At 72.9% G+C, this 18,935-nt stretch overlaps 1 protein-coding gene across 1 annotated transcript; it reads right to left on the bottom strand.

Annotated features, from left to right (window-relative positions):
- Positions 1-52: 52 nt before the first annotated feature.
- Positions 53-18,809, bottom strand: NOS3 (nitric oxide synthase 3). The gene is made up of 26 exons (XM_086852027.1): positions 18,634-18,809; positions 17,059-17,161; positions 15,928-16,076; positions 14,834-14,996; positions 14,221-14,312; positions 14,008-14,149; positions 13,711-13,850; positions 13,140-13,314; positions 12,323-12,424; positions 12,020-12,214; positions 10,845-10,918; positions 10,605-10,749; positions 10,384-10,488; positions 9,447-9,514; positions 9,250-9,366; positions 7,826-8,000; positions 7,527-7,656; positions 6,967-7,045; positions 5,294-5,481; positions 4,551-4,729; positions 3,049-3,259; positions 2,744-2,831; positions 1,953-2,074; positions 1,192-1,340; positions 755-949; positions 53-254 (listed from the first exon to the last, which is right to left on the bottom strand). The coding sequence occupies exons 1-26, from the start codon at positions 18,768-18,770 to the stop codon at positions 132-134; spliced, it is 3,546 nt and encodes a 1,181-aa protein (XP_086708153.1). The 5' UTR covers positions 18,771-18,809; the 3' UTR covers positions 53-131.
- Between the last annotated feature and the right edge of the window lie 126 nt (positions 18,810-18,935).

Raw genomic sequence — 18,935 nt, 5'->3', positions numbered from 1 at the left:
CCACTGCCCACGGCCCCGGTGCCACCGCGGGAGCCGAATGTCGGGCCGGGGGTATCAAAACTAAACCTTTACTGGGGGTGGCGGGACGGGGGGCGCAGCCTCAGGGACCCCCGTGTCCCCCGCGTCCCCGCTCAGGGCGCCGGGCCCGGCGGGCGCCGCTCCTGCAGGGAGAAGGACTGGCTGCGGATGCGCAGGGCCACCTCCTGCGTGCGGAACGTCAGCCCGAAGATGTCCTCGTGGTAGCGGTTCTTGTCCTGCGGGACAGGCGCCAGGGCTGGGGCTCCCCGGGGTGTCCCCAGGTGTGTCCCCAGGTGTGTCCCCAGGTGTGTTCCCAGGTGTGTCCCCAGGTGTGTCCCAGGTGTGTCCCCTGTGGTGTCCCCAGGTGTGTCCCAGGTGTGTCCCCTGCAGTGTCCCCAGGTGTGTCCCCAGGTGTCCCCAGGTGTGTCCCCAGGTGTGTCCCAGGTGTGTCCCAGGTGTGTCCCCTGTGGTGTCCCCAGGTGTGTCCCAGGTGTCTCCTGCAGTGTCCCCAGGTGTCCCCAGGTGTGTCCCCAGGTGTCCCCAGGTGTGTCCCAGGTGTGTCCCCTGTGGTGTCCCCTGCAGTGTCCCCAGGTGTCCCCAGGTGTCCCCCCAGCTGTCCCCTGTGGTGTCCCCAGGTGTCCCCTGCAGTGTCCCCAGGTGTCCCTTGTGGTGTCCCCAGGTGTCCCCAGGTGTGTCCCCAGCTGTCCCCTGCGGTGTTCCCGTGTCCCAGCCTTACCCTCAGCTCGCTGATGACGTCCCCTGCCTGTCCCAGTGTCATGTCGCCCTCCTGGGCCAGGATGTGCTGCACGGTCTGCAGCACCTCGGTGGCCATGGTGACATCCCCGCACACGTACATGTGTCCCCCGTGCTGGCAGAGCACCTGGTGCACCTCGGCCGCCAGCTGCGCCCGCAGCACGTCCTGCACGTACGTCTGGGGACACACGGGGACGGTGGCATCCCGCACCCGCCATCTGTCCCCGGCTCCCCATCCCCGCCCTGACCCTTCGTGTGCTGTCCCCGTCCGTGTCCCCAACCCCTCACCCCCACCTCTGCCTCGGTGTCCTGCCCCTGTCCCCTCCGTTTCCATCCTCGCCTTGTCCCTGTCCCCACCACAGCTCCGTCCCCAGCTCCGTGCCCCTCCCGTCCCCCATCCCAGCCTTGTCCCCGTCACACCTTGGGGGTCCCGGGCTCCCGGGAGAAGGCCGTGAGCACCTGGCTGAGGGCGCCCTGCTCCCGCGCCTCCTCCATCTCCTGGCGGTAAATGTGGTCCAGGGCGGACGAGCGGCACCCGAACAGCAGCACCATGGGGCCCAGGGGGCCGCCTGCAGGGGGACAGCGTCCTCGTGTCCCCGCAGCCCCCCTCCCCACGTCCCGTTCCCATCCCCTTCCCCATGTCCCCACATCCCCGACCCCTCGCTCGCTGTCACCATGTCTCTTGTCCCCGGTGCCACCGCGTCCTTGTGTCCCTGTGCGGGTGCACCCCACACCCCCGCATCCCTCCCATCCCCGTGTCCCCGTCCCCATTCCCGTGTCACCATTTCCATCCCCAGCCCCCCGTGTCCCCGTGTCCCCGTGTCCCCGTCCCCATTCCCGTGTCACCATTTCCATCCCCAGCCCCCCGTGTCCCCGTGTCCATTCCCGTGTCCCCGTGTCCCTGTCCCCATTCCCGTGTCACCATTTCCATCCCCAGCCCCCCGTGTCCCCGTGTCCCCGTCCCCATTCCCGTGTCACCATTTCCATCCCCGTGTCCCCGTGTCCCCGTGTCCCCGTGTCCCCGTCCCCATTCCCGTGTCTCGCTCCCATCCCCTTGGCCCCGGTCCCCCCGTGTCCCCATGTCCCCATGTCCCCGTGTCCCCGTCTCCATTCCCGTGTCCCGTTCCCATCCCCGTGTCCCCGTGTCCCCATGTCCCGGTGTCCCCGTGTCCCCTCCGCACCTCCGGAGCGCAGCAGCTGCAGCCGGTGCTGCCAGAAGCTGCGGAAGGGCGCGACCCCGGTGCCGGGACCCACGAGGATGCAGGGGGTGTCGGGGGTGGGCGGCAGCCGGAACGAGGGGGCCCTGCAGCAGTCGGGGGTCACTTGGGGGGGCCTTGAGCCCAGCCCCGGACGGGGACGTCGGGAAATGGGGCGGGGGTAGCTTGGGGGGCTGTGGGGGGAAGGCAGGGAACATGGAGGGGAGCAGCTGAGGAGGACAGACAGGGGGACAGACGGGGGACAGACAGGGGGACAGATGGGGACAAGGGGACAGGCAGGGAGGGCAGGCACGGGGACAGGGAGGACAGATGGGGACAGGAGGACAGGCAGGGGGACAGGGAGGACAGACAGGGGGACAGGGAGGACAGACAGGGGGACAGGGAGGACAGACCGGGGGACAGGGAGGACAGGCAGGGGGACAGGGAGGACAGACAGGGGGACAGGCAGGGGGACAGGGAGGACAGACCGGGGGACAGGGAGGACAGGCAGGGGGACAGGGAGGACAGGCAGGGGGACAGACAGGGGGACAGACAGGGGGACAGGGAGGACAGGCAGGGGGACAGACAGGGGGACAGGGAGGGGGACAGGGAGGGCAGGCAGGGGGACAGGGAGGACAGATGGGGACAGGGGGACAGGCAGGGGGACAGGAGGACAGGCAGGGGGACAGGGAGGACAGACAGGGGGACAGGGAGGACAGACAGGGGGACAGGGAGGACAGGCAGGGGACACACGCGGCAGGACCGTGATCCCGTACCCGCGGATGAAGGCTGGCACTGTGTCCCCCGGCTGCAGCCGCGCCAGCCACGTGGAGCAGACGCCGTAGTGGAGGGGACCCTGCCCGTCTGTGGGGACCAGAGGGGGCTGGGGGGGCTGCGGCGGGGGGCACTCCCAAAGGCAGCCCCGCACAGAGCCCGGGCAGGGCTGGCGGATGGGGGGACCTGAAGATGCGCTGGGGACCCTGGGAATATTCTGGAAGCCCTGGGGATGAGCCGGAGGTGCCCCGCAGCCCCCGAAGGTGCCCCGGAGCTGCCCCACCGCTCCCGTGCCCGCCCCGCTCACTCTCGCTCTGGTAGGTGACCACGGCCACGGTGAGGTGGATCTCGCCCGGGTGGGCGCCGGGCGCGGAGCTGATGGAGTAATAGCGGGGCTGGAGCAGCGGGAGCTGGGAGAGCAGCAGCGCGGCCGGCAGAGCCACGGACGGGAACTCGGCCAGCACCTCCGGCAGCGTCGGGCAGCGGAACCACTTCCACTCCTCGTACAGCCGCGCGTCCTGCGGGAGCCAGGCTGCGACACGGCGGACCCCGCGCTCGGCCCCCGGGGACCCCCGCGCCGAGGGGACCGGCTCCGGTCCCAGTGTGCGGAGTGCGGGGTGGCTGCACCCCAGCCCCCCAGCCAGGGCGGGGGGTCACCCCCGGCCCCCCGGCCCCCCAGCCAGGGAGGGGGATCAGCCCCCGGCCCCCCGGCCCCCCAGCCAGGGAGGGGGATCAGCCCCCGGCCCCCCAGCCAGGGAGGGGGATCAGCCCTCAGCCCCCCAGCCAGGGCGGGGGATCAGCCCCCTGCCCCCCGGCCCCCCAGCCAGGGAGGGGGATCAGCCCCCGGCCCCCAGCCAGGGCGGGGGGTCACCCCCGGCCCCCCAGCCGGAGAGGGGGGTCACCCCCAGCCCCCCAGCCAGGGAGGGGGGTCACCCCCGGCCCCCCAGCCAGGGAGGGGGGTCACCCCCAGCCCCCCGGCCCCCCAGCCAGGGAGGGGGATCAGCCCCCGGCCCCCAGCCAGGGAGGGGGATCAGCCCCCCAGCCAGGGAGGGGGATCAGCCCCCAGCCCCCCGGCCCCCCAGCCAGGGAGGGGGATCAGCCCCCGGCCCCCAGCCAGGGAGGGGGATCAGCCCCCCAGCCAGGGAGGGGGATCAGCCCCCAGCCCCCCGGCCCCCCAGCCAGGGAGGGGGATCAGCCCCCGGCCCCCAGCCAGGGAGGGGGATCAGCCCCCCAGCCAGGGAGGGGGATCAGCCCCCAGCCCCCCGGCCCCCCAGCCAGGGAGGGGGATCAGCCCCCGGCCCCCAGCCAGGGAGGGGGATCAGCCCCCCAGCCAGGGAGGGGGATCAGCCCCCAGCCCCCCGGCCCCCCAGCCAGGGAGGGGGATCAGCCCCCGGCCCCCAGCCAGGGAGGGGGATCAGCCCCCCAGCCAGGGAGGGGGATCAGCCCCCAGCCCCCCGGCCCCCCAGCCAGGGAGGGGGATCAGCCCCCGGCCCCCAGCCAGGGAGGGGGATCAGCCCCCCAGCCAGGGAGGGGGATCAGCCCCCAGCCCCCCGGCCCCCCAGCCAGGGAGGGGGATCAGCCCCCGGCCCCCAGCCAGGGAGGGGGATCAGCCCCCAGCCCCCCGGCCCCCCAGCCAGGGAGGGGGATCAGCCCCCGGCCCCCCGGCCCCCCAGCCAGGGAGGGGGATCAGCCCCCGGCCCCCAGCCAGGAAGGGGGGGTCACCCCCAGCCCCCCAGCCCCCCAGCCAGGGAGGGGGGTCACCCCCGGCCCCCCAGCCCCTCTCCGGTGGGGATCCCGCCGCCCCCTCACCTGTGCCAGGCGCTGCAGCCGCTCCCGCTCCGCGGGGTCCCTCGCCAGCGAGCCCAGGAGCTGCAGGAACTGGGGGCTTGGGGGGGCCGCCACGTCCAGGTAGAAGGTGAGAGCCTGGGCCAGGGTGCAGGGGGGCAGCCGGGACTGCAGCACCCAGCGGGGCCCGGGGCTGGAGCCGCCTGGGGATGGGGGGATTGTGGCGCTCCTGTGTCCTTCCCAAGGCCTTTCCTCTTTTCCTTCTTCCTCCCACCACCTCCCCAAGTCCTACCCCCTTCCTCTTCCTCAGCCCCTTCCTCTTCCTCAGCCCCTTCCTCGTCCCCTGCCCCATTTTTTCCTGTTTGCCCTTCCTTTTTCTCTTCCCAAACCTCAGCCCCTCCCCATCTTCCCCCCGTCCTGCGGGACCCCGTCCTGTCCCCCTCCGGTACCGGCGGGGTCCCCCCAGTCCCCCGTGTCCCCCGTGTCCCCCCAGTCCCCCGTGTCCCCCCAGTCCCCCGTGTCCCCCCAGTCCCCCGTGTCCCCCGTGTCCCCCCAGTCCCCCGTGTCCCCCCAGTCCCCCGTGTCCCCCCAATCCCCCGTGTCCCCCCAGCCGCCCGTGTCCCCCGTGTCCCCCCAATCCCCCGTGTCCCCCCAGTCCCCCGTGTCCCCCCGTGTCCCCCGTGTCCCCCCAATCCCCCGTGTCCCCCCAGTCCCCCGTGTCCCCCGGTACCGGCGGGGTCCCCCCAATCCCCCGTGTCCCCCGGTACCGGCGGGGTCCCCATCGCGGCTCTCCACGGCCAGGGGCTGCTCGGGGGGCGGCGGGTCCTCCACGCGCTCCAGGACCCCCCTGACCAGCTCCTCGCGGTTGGCGGGGAACACCCCCAGGTGGTCCCCGGGCAGGTGCCGCAGCCCGCCCTGCTCTGCACAGCCCACCCGAACCAGCAGCGTCTGCCGGCTGGGGGGCGCGGGGGGCACGGGGGGTCAGGGGGGGTACGGGGGCACGGGGTCAGGGGGGCACGGGGGTCAGGGGGACACGGGGGGTCAGGGGGGCACGGGGGGCACGGGGGTCAGGGGGGCACGGGGGTCAGGGGGGGCACGGGGTCAGGGGGGCACGGGGGGTCAGGGGGGCACGGGGGGCACGGGGGTCAGGGGGGCACGGGGGTCAGGGGGGGCACGGGGGTCAGGGGGGCACGGGGGTCAGGGGGGTCAGGGGGGGTATGGGGGTCAGGGGGGCACGGGGGGCACGGGGGTCTGGGGGGGCACGGGGGCACGGGGGTCAGCGGGTCAAAGGGACACGGAGGTCAGGGGGGCACGGGGAGTCACGGGGTCAGGGGGACACGGGGGGTCAGGGGGGCACGGGGGGCACGGGGGTCAGGGGGTCAAAGGGACACGGAGGTCAGGGGGTCACGGGGGTCACGGGGTCAGGGGGAACACGGGGGTCAGGGGGTCAGGGGGGCACGGGGGGTGTCTGGGGCTATTGGGGGTGCGAGGGGCACGGCGGGGCTGGGGGGTCCCACGGTGTGGGACAGGCAGCGGTGAGGGGGGCCTGGAATGACGGGGGGGGCGAGGGGTCAGCGGGGTGAGGAGGGGTCAGAGGGGTGAGGAGGGGTCAGAGGGGTTAAGGGGGGGTCAGCGGGGTGAGGAGGGGTCAGCGGGGTGAGGAGGGGTCAGCGGGGTTAAGGGGGGGTCAGAGGGGTTAAGGGGGGGTCAGAGGGGTGAGGGGGGTCAGAGGGGTTAAGGAGGGGTCAGAGGGGTGAGGAGGGGTCAGCGGGGTGAGGAGGGGTCAGAAGGGTGAGGAGGGGGGGTCAGCGGGGTGAGGAGGGGTCGGAGGGGTTAAGGGGGGGTCAGAGGGGTTAAGGAGGGGTCAGAGGGGTGAGGAGGGGTCAGCGGGGTGAGGAGGGGTCAGAGGGGTGAGGAGGGGTCAGCGGGGTTAAGGGGGGGTCAGAGGGGTGAGGAGGGGTCGGAGGGGTTAAGGGGGGGTCAGCGGGGTGAGGAGGGGTCAGAGGGGTTAAGGGGGGGTCAGAGGGGTGAGGGGGGGTCAGAGGGGTTAAGGGGGGGTCAGAGGGGTGAGGAGGGGTCAGAGGGGTGAGGAGGGGGGGTCAGAGGGGTTAAGGGGGGGGTCAGAGGGGTTAAGGGGGGGTCAGCAGGGGTGAGGAGGGGTCGGAGGGGTTAAGGGGGGGTCAGCAGGGGTGAGGAGGGGTCAGAGGGGTGAGGAGGGGTCAGAGGGGTTAAGGGGGGGTCAGCGGGGTTAAGGGGGGGTCAGCGGGGTGAGGAGGGGGGGTCAGAGGGGTGAGGAGGGGGCAGACACGGGATGGGGGCACTGGGGGGAAGGCGGCCCCAGGGGATGTGGGGACCCCGGGGTGCCGGGAGAGGAGGGGGATGGGAGGTCCGGGGGCAGGTGGGGTGGCGAGGTGAGGGTCCCTGTGCCGGGGGATCTCACCTGGACTCCTCACTCTGCAGGTTCTCCACAGACAGCACCGAGCAGGGGAACACCTGGCGCTTGTGCAGCTGGGACAGTCCTGGGGGGCGCGGGGGGTCATGGGGGGCATGGAGGGGGACACGGGGGGGTGGGGGACACGGGAGGCTGGAGGACACGGGTGGTCCAGGAGGACACGGGTGGTCCAGGAGGTCACGGGAGGGCTTGGGGAGGCTGGGGACACGTGGGGGGCACAGGGATAGATGCAGGGCTGGGGGACACAGGGGGGCTGAGGGGTCACAGGGGGACTGGAGGGACTGGGAGGTCATGAGGGGCTGGGGAGGAGCAGGGGTTTGGGGGGACACGGAGGGGAGTGGGCTGGGCAGTCACGGGGTGACAGGAGGACCAAAGGGTCTGGGGGAGGTCACGAGGGGGCTGCAGGGGTCCCTGGGGGGGCTGCGGGGTGTGAGGGGATCCCGCAGGAGGCTCGGGGGGTGCTCTGGGGTGTCCCCCGGGCAGGCGGGGGTGACACGGGGAGTGCGGGGGTCCCGCAGGGTGGGGGGAGCTCCCGGAGGAGTCGGTACCGGCCAGAGTCTCGGTGGCCTGGGGCTGCGGCACCAGCCGGTGCCTCTGGCGCTTCCAGCCCTGGGGAGGGGCGAACAGCTCCTCGGCGCCCCCCGCCCCGTCCCCCACGCAGAACGTCTCGCAGGCAGCCTGGGGGCACGGCGGGGCGGTGGGTGCCCAGCGGGGGGGGGCTGCGGGTGCCCCCCAACCCTGGGGGTGCCCAGGTGCGGAACGGCTCCCGAGGGCCCCCCAACCCCGTACCTGGAACACCTGGCGTGCCCAGGTGCGGAACGGCTCCCGAGGGCCCCCAGCCCCGTACCTGGAACACCTGGCGTGCCCAGGTGCGGAACGACTCCTCCTGGGCGCACAGCTCGTCCCCCTCGCCCAGGGGCAGCACCCGCTCCCCCCCCAGCTCCTCCAGCCGCGTGTCCACGGCCCGCGCAAAGGCACAGAAGTGGGGGTACGCCCGGGACCCCAACCCGAACACCGCGAACCTGGGGACAGACTGGGGGTGAGGGTCCCCCGGGATGTGGGGGTGCCCCCGGCACCGTGACCCGAGCACCGCCAACCTGGCTGGGGATGCACTGGGGGGGTCCCCGAGGTCAGAGGGGGTCACGGCTGGGGGCCTCGGGGGCAGCGCCAGCCCCCACCCACATCCACAGGGCAGCCGGGGCTGGAGCTGCCGGTGCTGGTGTGAGTCCCCAGGGCACCCCAGGGACCCCATCCCTGCTCCCGTGGCCATGGCACTCCCTGTGCCCCGGGTGGCCCTGTGGCAGGACTCCCAACGTGCCCAGGCTGAGGACCCCACCCCCTGCCCATCCCCATGGCCATGCCTTGTCCCCATGGCCGTGCCCTGTCCCCGTGGCCATACCCTGTCCCTATGGCCATGCCCTGTCCCCGTGGCCGTGCCCTGTCCCCGTGGCCGTGCCCTGTCCCCGTGGCCGTGCCCACCCCGTGCCCACCCCCTGCCCATCCCCGTGGCCGTGCCCTGTCCCCATGGCCATGCCTTGTCCCCATGGCCGTGCCCTGTCCTCGTGGCCGTGCCCTGTCCCTGTGGCTGTGCCCTGTCCCTATGGCCGTGCCCTGTCCCCGTGGCCGTGCCCTGTCCCCATGGCCGTGCCCTGTCCCCGTGGCCGTGCCCATGCCCGTGGCCGTGCCCTGTCCCCGTGGCCATGCCCTGTCCCTGTGGCCGTGCCCTGTCCCCGTGGCCGTGCCCTGTCCCCGTGGCTGTGCCTTGTCCCCATGGCCGTGCCCTGTCCCTGTGGCTGTGCCCTGTCCCCATGGCCATGCCTTGTCCCCATGGCCGTGCCTTGTCCCCATGGCCGTGCCCTGTCCCTGTGGCCGTGCCCTGTCCCCGTGGCCGTGCCCTGTCCCCATGGCCATGCCTTGTCCCCATGGCCGTGCCCTGTCCCCGTGGCCGTGCCCTGTCCCTGTGGCTGTGCCCTGTCCCTGTGGCCGTGCCCTGTCCCCATGGCTGTGCCCTGTCCCCATGGCTGTGCCCTGTCCCTGTGGCCGTGCCCACCCCGTGCCCATCCCCATGGCCGTGCCCATGCCCGTGGCCGTGCCCTGTCCCTGTGGCCGTGCCCACCCCGTGCCCACCCCCTGCCCATCCCCGTGGCCGTGCCCTGTCCCCGTGGCCGTGCCCTGTCCCTGTGGCCATGCCCTGTCCCCGTGGCCGTGCCCTGTCCCCGTGGCCGTGCCCACCCCGTGCCCACCCCCTGCCCATCCCCGTGGCCTCGGTACCGCAGGGCTCCCAAGGTTCCTGCACTGTCTGTGTTGCTCAGCTGCCGACGCTTCTTCTTCCAGGAGGACACGAGCTGGTCAGACTGGGAGACGCTGTTGAACCTCAGCTTGTAGCTCCTGGGGGCGTTAGAAGGGTGAGGGGGGCTGGGGGGGATCCAGCCCCAGCGGGGACCCCCCGGGACCCCCGGGGTGCTCACATGGGCGGCTCCGCCTGGGAGGTGCCAGTGTACGGTGATGTCATCTCCATCAGTGCCTTGGAGAAGCTCTGTGGGGGGCACAATGTCACCCCACACCCCATCCCCATCCCATCTCCTCCCATTCTCCATCCCATCCCCACCCCATCCTGTCCCCATCCTCATCCCCTTCCCATCCCATCCCATCTCCTCCCATTCTCCATCTCCATCCCATCCCCACCCCATCCTGTCCCCATCCTCATCCCATCTCCTCCCATTCTCCATCTCCATCCCCATCCCGTCCCCATCCCCATCCCATCCCCATCACCATCTCCATCCCCATCCCATCCTGTCCCCATCCTCATCCCCATCCCATCCCATCTCCTCCCATTCTCCATCTTCATTCCCATCCCCATCCCATCTCCATCCTATCTCCATCCCATCCCCACCCCATCTCCTCCCATCTCCATCCCATCCCCACCCCATCCCATCCCATCTCCTCCCATTCTCCATCTCCATCCCATCCCAATCCCATCCCCACCCCATCCCCACCCCATCCCCATCCTATCCCCACCCCATCCGGTCCCCATCCTGTCCCCATCCCGTCCCCATCCCATCCCCATCCCCATCCCATCCCCATCCCCATCCCATCCCCATCCCCATCCCATCCCATCCCCATCCCATCCCATCCCATCCCCATCCCATCCCCATCCCATCCCCACCCCATCCTGTCCCCATCCCATCCCCACCCCATCCTGTCCCCACCCCATCCCCACCCCATCCCCACCCCATCCTCATCCCCATCCCCATCCCATCCCCACCCCATCCCATCCCCATCCTGTCCCCATCCTCATCCCCATCCCATCTCCTCCCATTCTCCATCCTAATCCCCATCCTCATCCCCATCCCATCCCCATCCCATCCCCATCCTCATCCTCATCCCGTCCCATCCCATCCCTACCTCAGCACATTCTGGAGGGTCCCCATTCCCGAATGTGCTGGTGACCACCAAGACCAGGGTCTCGTGCTCCAGGGCCACCACATCGTACTCATCCATGCACAGCACCTTCATGGAGTTCCAGGATTAGGATCCCTCCACGGGAGGCGTCTCCCCTCACCCGAACCCCCAGCTCAGGGTGGGCGAGAGGAGCCGCCCCAGTTCTCCCCCTTTTTCCCCCAGACCTTGGGATCAAACGCCCGGCGGAAGAGCTGGCACAGATTCCAGGCGTAAGTCCGCGATTTCCCGGTCTCTGTGGCGTAGAGGATGGTGGCCTTGACCCGTCGCGCCATCACGTGTCCCATGAGCTTGGCCGAGATCTTAACAGCGCTGTGGGATCCCCAGGGCCACCGTGGGATCAGAATGGGATTCCCAGGGGACCCCAGAACTCCCGTGGGATCCCCGGGATCGCGGGGTTCACCTACTTGGCCACTTCCTTGAAGGTTTTCCTCCGGGTGACAGTGGTGCCTTTGGACACGTAAACCTTCCAGGCGTCCGGCTGTGGGGCACAGGGGGGGCTTGTGGGGCACAGGGGGGGCTTGTGGGGAACAGGGGGGGCTTGTGGGGCACAGGGGGGGCTTGTGGGGCACAGGGGCCATGGGGGGCGGAGGGGCCGGGGGTCTGTGGGATTGGGGAGCGGGGGGGCGGAGGGGCCGGGGGTCTGTGGGGCTGGACCCGCCTGGCACTGGAGTGTGAACTGGGGGTCATGGGGGGCACTGGGGGCCATGAGGGCTCATGGGGGGCTGGAAGGGTCTGGAGGGGCTGAGGGAGAGCCTCAGCTGGGTGCTGGAGGTGTCCTGGGGACAGCTGTGGGGTGTTCTGGGGGCAGCTGTGGGGTGTCCCGGGGTGTCCCAGGGGCAGCTGTGGAGTGTCCCGGGGTGTCCCGGGGTGTCCCGGGGGCAGCTGTGGGGTGTCCCGGGGTGTCCCGGGGGAAGCTGTGGGGTGTCCCGGGGGCAGCTGTGGGGTGTCCCGGGGTGTCCCGGGGGAAGCTGTGGGGTGTCCCGGGGGCAGCTGTGGGGTGTCCCGGGGTGTTCTGGGGGCAGTGTGGGGTGTCCCGGGGTGTCCCGGGGGAAGCTGTGGGGTGTCCCGGTGTGTTCTGGGGTGTCCCGGTTGTCCCGGGGTGTCCCAGGGGCAGCTGTGGGGTGTCCCGGGGTGTCCCGGGGGCAGCTGTGGAGTGTCCCGGGGTGTCCCGGGGTGTCCCAGGGTGTCCCAGGGGCAGCTGTGGGGTGTCCCGGGGTGTCCCGGGGGCAGCTGTGGGGTGTCCCGGGGTGTCCCGGGGTGTCCCGGGGTGTCCCAGGGGCAGCTGTGGGGTGTCCCGGGGTGTTCTGGGGTGTCCCGGGGTGTTCTGGGGGCAGCTGTGGGGCAGGTGTCAGTGGAGGGCGATGCAGAGGTTGGGGGTCCCGCACGGACCAGCGGTGCCCAGGGCAGTGCCAGAAAGTCCTGGGGGGGTCGGGGGGGTCGGTGCCAGCTGTCCGAGGGTCTCAGTGACCTGGGAGGGGGGAGAGCGGCCGGGGCCCACGGGGCGGGATCTGTGGGTCCAACCCCACACCTGGTAGCAGAAGGGGGCTGTGGGACAGGATCTGTGGGGCAGGGGTCCCACCTGGTAGCGGAAGGTGGGGCTCAGGTGGTAGTTGACCATCTCCTGGTGGAAGACAGGTGTGAGACTGCCCGAGAGGGGGGGCACGATCCAGGCCCAGTCTGCGGGACACCCCCCCCGCGCCCGCCCCTCTGCCGCCAGGTGCTTCATGAAGGACTCGGTGGCTGCGTGGTGGTCCACGATGGTCACCTGGGCCACCTGCGGGGACAGGGGGACAATGGGCTACCTGTGGGGCCGGGGGGGTTCCCGTGGCCTGGCAGTGTGGGGGTCCCGGCACCGGGGGTCCCAGCAGTGTGGGGGTCCCACCTGGAAGCTGTGCAGCACGGCCACGTTCACCTCCACAGCCGCCCGGTCCTTCCAGAGCGATGAGCTGGTTCCTGTGTCCAGCCCCATGCGCTGGGCCACCTCCTGCGGGGGTCAGCGGGGTCAGCGGGGTCAGCGGGGGGTCCCCGAGGGGTCCGGGTGGGGTCCCGGGTGGGGTTCCGGGTGGGGTTCCGGGTGGGGTTCCGGGTGGGGTCCCGGGTGGGGTCCCGGGTGGGGTCCTGTTCGGGGTCCTGTTCGGGGTGCCAGAGGGCTCCCGCGGGAATTCTGGGGGAGGTCCCAGCAGTGATCCAAGCATGGTCCTGGTGGGGGTCTCAGGGGGGTTCTGATGAGGGTCCCTGGATGGGCCTGAAGGGGGTCCCAGAGTGATCCCAGTGGGGGTCCCAAGGGAAATCTTGGGGAGTACCAGGAGGGGTCCCAGGAGGGGTCCTGAGGGGACTCCAGAGGGGACCCAGGGCTGTCCCTGTGGGGTCCCACTGCAGTCCCGGGGGGCCCAGCACGGTCCCAGCGCGGTCCCGGGGGTCCCGGGGGGTCCCAGCACGGTCCCGGGGGTCCCAGCACGCTCCCGGGGGTCCCGGGTGTCCCGGGGGTCCCAGCGCGGTCCCGGGGGTCCCGGGGGGTCCCGGCGCGGTCCCGGGGGTCTCGGGGGTCCCAGCACGCTCCCGGGGGTCCCGGGGGTCCCGGGGGGTCCCAGCGCGGTCCCGGGGGTTCCCAGCGCGGTCCCGGGGGTCCCGAGGGGTCCCGGGGGGTCCCGGCACGCTCCCGGGGGTCCCGGGGGTCCCGGGGGTCCCGGGGGGCTCACGGGCAGCACGTCGTAGCGGTGGCGGTCGCAGAGGTTTCGGGAGCCGATCTCGGTGCCCATGTACCAGCCGTTGAAGGGCGCCGCGGGGAACTCGAGCCCCCCGATCTCCAGCAGCAGGTTGGCCACGGCCGGCAGCGCGTGCCAGCGCAGCCCCAGCTCCGAGAACCACTCCAGCCTGGGGACACGGGGCTGTGTCACCCCCACCCACCCACAGCGGCCCCGCAGCCCCCAGGAGGGTACCCCCACCCCGCTTGCACCCCGGTACCCCACCCAGGGAGGGTCAGCATCCCCGAATCCGGCCCAGGAGGGGCCCTGCACCCCGGTACCCCACCCAGGGAGGGTCAGCATCCCCGAATCCGGCCCAGGAGGGGCCCCACGAGCCGGAGTCCCGCGGGGGAGCCGCGGTTCCGCTGTCCGGCAGGGATGGGGTCAGACCCGCGTCTGCTCCGTGTCCCCAGTGGGGTTCCCCAACCTCCATCCCCTCTCCAGGCCCTCCCCGGGGGTGACCCCGTGGTTCTCCAGCCCAGGGGGGGTCCCTCGGCAGAGATTCGGGGGTCGCAGCGCGGCTCACGTGGGGTGGTGCAGCGGCACCTCCAGCACCAGCTCCGGGGGCAGCGGGAAGAGCTCGGGGGGCTCCTCGGGGCTCTGCAGCAGCAGCGGCAGCACATCGAAACGGCCCCCCCCGGGGCTCCAGCCGTGCTGGATGCAGAGCTGGGGAGGGGGACAGCGTCAGGGGGGCCTCCAGGAGGTGTTGGGGACACGGGGGATGGAGGGCGGCATGGAGGGAAGATTGGGGTGCGGACGGAGAGGGAACAGGGGAGGGACGGGGAGGTGGTGAGGGGGTCTGGGGGCGCAGGGATGCCCCCACCTCGGTGATGTCCACGTTGGCAGGGTCGCCCAGCACGGAGCCGTCGGGCTGCCGATACCCCGCGTAGCGGATCAGCTGCGGGTTCCAGATGCGGAAATCGCCGCGTCCCGGAGCCCGCGGGGGGAAGATGGTGATGGCGGACCTGGGGGGCCGGGGGGGCCGTCAGGACACCCTGCGGCCGCGGGGCTCGGGGGGCGCCGGGGGGATTCTCACCGGATGTTGCCGCGGTTGGTGGCGAACTGGATGTGCGAGCAGAGGAGGCTGAACATCTCCCCCAGCCCCGCGCAGTCCCGGGCATCGAACACCTGCGGGGGGACAGGGTGGGTGTGGGGGACCCCTGCGGGCACCTGGGGTGGGAGTCCCCGGGAGGAACCTGCAGGCCAGGAGGTCCTTCGGGACAGGGATCCCCCTGGGGCGGGGGTCTCCGCGCAATAGGGGCAAGGCAGGGTCCCCGTGGGGTGGGGGTCGCAGCAGGACACGGATGAGGGTCCCCGTGGGGTGGGGGTCACCGCAGGACACGGATGAGGGTCCCCGTGGGGTGGGGGTGACCGCAGGACACGGATGAGGGTCCCCGTGGGGTGGGGGGTCACAGCAGAACACGGATGAGGGTCCCCGTGGGGTGGGGGTCACCGCAGGACACGGATGAGGGTCCCCGTGGGGTGGGGGTGACCATGGGGGTGTCACTGTGGGTGCCCGTGGGATGGGGTGCGGTTCCTGTGGGGCGAGTTGGGGTGCCTTGGGTTTGGTGTCCCCAGGAGTTTGGGGTCTCCACGTGTTGCTGTCCCGTGGGCTGTGGTGGGTGAGGGTCCCGCGGGTGGTCCCGCACCTGCAGCTTGTTCCACTGGATGCGGCCGACGCAGCGCGCCGCGTTCCGCCAGGCCTGCTTGGCACCGAACGCCAGCTCCGGCTCCCGGAGCCGGTACCAGCCCGAGGCCGCGATGTCCGCGGCCACCTCCCGCAGCCGCTGCGTGTGCGCCGGGGAGTTCTCCCTGCGGGGGGACCCTCAGCACCCACAGACACCGGGACCACCCCCCAGCGCCCCCCGACACCGGCACCGCCGGGGGAACGGCGGCAAACAGCGACAGGGGTGCGGGGCAGGGATGGGGATATGGGATGTCCCGGGACAGGGATGGGGATATGGGATGTCCCGGGACAGGGATGGGGATATGGGATGTCCCGGGACAGCAATGGGGGATATGGGATGTCCCGGGACAGCAATGGGGGATATGGGATGTCCCAGGACAGGGATGGGGGATATGGGATGTCCCGGGACAGCAATGGGGGATATGGGATGTCCCGGGACAGGGATGGGGGATATGGGATGTCCCGGGACAGGGATGGGGATATGGGATGTCCCAGGACATGGATGGGGGGGATATGGGATGTCCCAGGGCAGGGATGGGGGATATGGGATGTCCCGGGGCAGGGATGGGGGATATGGGATGTCCCGGGACAGGGATGGGGGATATGGGATGTCCCGGGGCAGGGATGGGGGATATGGGATGTCCCGGGACAGGGGGGATATGGGAATATGGGATGTCCCGGGACAGGGATGGGGGATATGGGATGTCCCAGGACAGCAATGGGGGGTATGGGATGTCCCGGGACAGGGATGGGGATATGGGATGTCCCAGGACAGCAATGGGGGATATGGGATGTCCCGGGACAGGGATGGGGATATGGGGCACCCCAGGGCACGTCTGGAGCTATGGGGGGTACCCCTGCGTGCAGATGGGGAAGTGACCGGGGTATGGAGGTGTTTGGGGCAGGGGTGCCCTGGGGTGCCCTGGGGTGCCCTGGGGTGCCCTGGGGCCATGTGGTGCCCGGGGCAGGGCCGGGGCTGGGCTGGGGGCGCCCCGGGGTGCCCGGGGGTGCTCTGGGGGTGCCCGTGTCTGCTGTGGGGGTCCCGTCCGCGCTCACCGCCGCAGGGACACGTAGTACTGGGTGATGAAGTCCCGGGCCAGCTCCAGCAGCTCCTCGGGCGGTCGCGTCCCCTCGGGGGTGGGGGCGGGCAGCGGCCGCGGCAGCACCAGCGAGCCCAGGCAGCGCTGCCCCGAGCACGGCAGCTCCTGGGGGGCATCGGGTGAGCAGCCGGGACCCCCGGGCCAGGCCTCCCCTTCCCTGTATCCCGTCCCACACCCTGCCCCGCCCCATGTCCGTCACCCCCGCACCCCGCAAACCTGCACCCGCGGCTCTGCCCCCCGGCTCTGCCCCCCGGCTCTGCCCCCCGGCTCTGCCCCCCCATCTGCCTCCTATCCTGCAGCCCCCCCGGCCGCAACTCCAACCTGCATCCCCCTCTCCGTGCCCTCCCCCCGCCTTTTCACCCCTTCAGCCGCACTCCGTGCCCCAGCCCCGCACCCGCCAGCCCAGCGCCCCCCGCCCCGCGCCCCCAGCCCCTCACCCGCCAGCCCCGCGCCCCCCGCCCCGCGCCCCCAGCCCCGCACCTGCCCCGCGCCCCCCCAGCCCAGCGCCCCCAGCCCCGCGCCCCCCGCCCCGCGCCCCCAGCCCAGCGCCCCCCGCCCCCCGCCCCGCGCCCCCAGCCCCTCACCCGCCAGCCCAGCGCCCCCCGCCCCGCGCCCCCAGCCCCTCACCCGCCAGCCCAGCGCCCCCCGCCCCGCGCCCCCAGCCCCTCACCCGCCAGCCCCGCGCCCCCCCAGCCCAGCGCCCCCAGCCCAGCGCCCCCCGCCCCGCGCCCCCAGCCCCGCGCCCCCAGCCCCGCGCCCCCAGCCCCTCACCCGCCAGCCCAGCGCCCCCAGCCCCGCACCCGCCGCCCCGCGCCCCCCGCCCCGCGCCCCCCGCCCCTCGCCCCCCGGCCCGCGCCCCCCGCCCCGCGCCCCCCGCCCCGCGCCCCCCGGGCCGCACCTGCCCCGCGCCCCCCGCCCCGCGCCCCCCGCCCCGCGCCCCCCGCCCCGCGCCCCCCGCACCCCCAGCCCCCCGGGCCGCACCTGCCCCGCACCCCCAGCCCCGCGCCCCCCGCCCCGCGCCCCCCGGGCCGCACCTGCCCCGCACCCCCAGCCCCGCGCCCCCCGCCCCGCGCCCCCCGGGCCGCACCTGCCCCGCGGTGGCGCACAGCGTGTCGTAGCTGATGCTCCCGCTCTCCCAGTTCTTCAGGCGGGCGAAGCGCGGGGGCTCCGCCGGGGAAGAGGGCGCAGCGCTGGGGGTGACACGGACACCCCTGAGACCTGCCCGGGCACGGGGGAACCCAGCCGGGGGTCTCGGGGGACTCGGGGAGAAACGCGTGTCCCCCCCGCGCCTGCTCCCGCGTGTCTGACACCGAGACCCCCGGGCCCGGGGCCCTGCCCGAGGGGACGGCGACAGGAGGGCGCTGGGTGGGGGCAGCGGTGGGTGGCTGGTGGCGGGGACAGTGGGGACTTCCCCAACATCTGGTGCTGCTGGGGGCCGGGGGGGTCCCGAGCCCTCGGATCAGCCTCGTGGGGAATGGAGGGGATGGGGGGGCTCAGAGGGTGGGGGGGCTCAGGGGTTGGGGGAACAGGAGATGGGGGAACAGGGGATGGGGGCTCAGGAGATGGGGGAACGGGAGATGGGGGAGCAGGAGATGGGGGAGCAGGAGATGGGGGAACGGGAGATGGGGGAGCAGGAGATGGGGGAGCAGGAGATGGGGGCTCAGGGGATGGGGGAACGGGAGATGGGGGAGCAGGAGATGGGGGAGCAGGAGATGGGGGAGCAGGAGATGGGGGCTCAGGGGATGGGGGAACGGGAGATGTGGGAACAGGAGATGGGGGCTCAGGGGTTGGGGGCTCAGGGGATGGGGGCTCAGGGGATGGGGGAGCAGGAGATGGGGGCTCAGGGGTTGGGGGAGCAGGAGATGGGGGGCCGAGCTGGGAAGTCAGGGAATGGGAGATCAAGATAAGGGGGCTGAGTTGGAAGGGTCAGGAGTTGAGGGGTCAGAGGATGGAGGGGGCGCGGGGCGTTCCTGGCCCTCGTGTGAACAATGGCCATGAGTCACACCGGGCTCCGGGCCACCGCGGGGGGAGGACACACCCCCGTCCCCCGCCCGTCCCCTCCGAGCCCCTCCGAGCTGTGGGGTCCCCACGCCTCCGTCCCCACTGCACCCCATACACCTCTCCCCAAATGTCCCCCCATGTGCCCCCAGATCCCGCTGGCCCCAGCGCGCCCCAGCGGGTCCCACGGGCTGCTGGGGCCACGCCGTGCGACAGACGACACTGTCACGACACGACGGGCAGCGCTGACGGAGCGGGCTCTGTGCTCTGCCCCAGTGCCCCACGCGAGCCACCCCATCGGGGACACCTCCAGGCCGGGGACACCTCCAGGCCGGGGACACCTCCAGGCCGGGGACACCTCCAGGCCGGGGACACCTCCAGGCCGGGGACGCCTCCAGGCCCGGGACACCTCCAGGCCGGGGACACCTCCAGGCCGGGGACACCTCCAGGCCGGGGACGCCTCCAGGCCGGGGACGCCTCCAGGCCCGGGACACCTCCAGGCCGGGGACACCTCCGGCCATGTGCGAAGGTCCCCGCGGGCGAGGAGGGGTCCCCGCCGAGGCTCGGAGCGGCGGCAGGTGAGCGCCGCTGTCCCGGTGCCCCGTCCGTCCTTCCCACCCCATTCCTCCCCAGCCCACCCCGTCCATCCCGCCTGGGCACCTACCCGGGGGGCTCGGTGACAGCGGCGGGGACAGCGGTGACAGGGGGGTCCTCGGGCGCGGGGCCGCGCGGGCGCGAGCAGAGGCCGAGGCCGGGGCAGGCGCGGGGGGCTCCGGGCAGGACCCCCGGCAGGTTCCCCATCGCGGCCCCACTGAGCCGGGAGCGGCCGCTTCCCGCTTCCTTCAGCCCGGGGAAGTGGTGACGAGGCCGCGACGCCCCCGCCCCGCGGACAATGGGCACCGCCACCTCCACCGCCACCGCCACCGTCACCGCCACCGCCACCTCCACCGTCACCGTCACCGCCAC

This window comes from Cyanistes caeruleus, chromosome 1, assembly GCF_971803275.1.
Source record: "Cyanistes caeruleus chromosome 1, bCyaCae1.hap1.1, whole genome shotgun sequence".
NCBI lineage: Eukaryota > Metazoa > Chordata > Aves > Passeriformes > Paridae > Cyanistes > Cyanistes caeruleus.
The sequence above is the reverse complement of the archived record's forward strand: the minus strand, read 5'-3'. Positions and strand labels throughout refer to the sequence as shown.

Coding starts and splice junctions, on each gene's coding strand:
- NOS3 (XM_086852027.1), bottom strand. CDS start 18,770: ATGGGGAACCTGCCGGGGGTCCTGCCCGGAGCCCCCCGCGCCTGCCCC. Junction 14,150..14,220: donor ACCAACCGCGGCAACATCCG/GTGAGAATCCCC, acceptor CCGGCCCCCCAG/GTCCGCCATCACCATCTTCC. Junction 7,657..7,825: donor GGGCACGCCAGGTGTTCCAG/GTACGGGGCTGG, acceptor CCGTGCCCCCAG/GCTGCCTGCGAGACGTTCTG.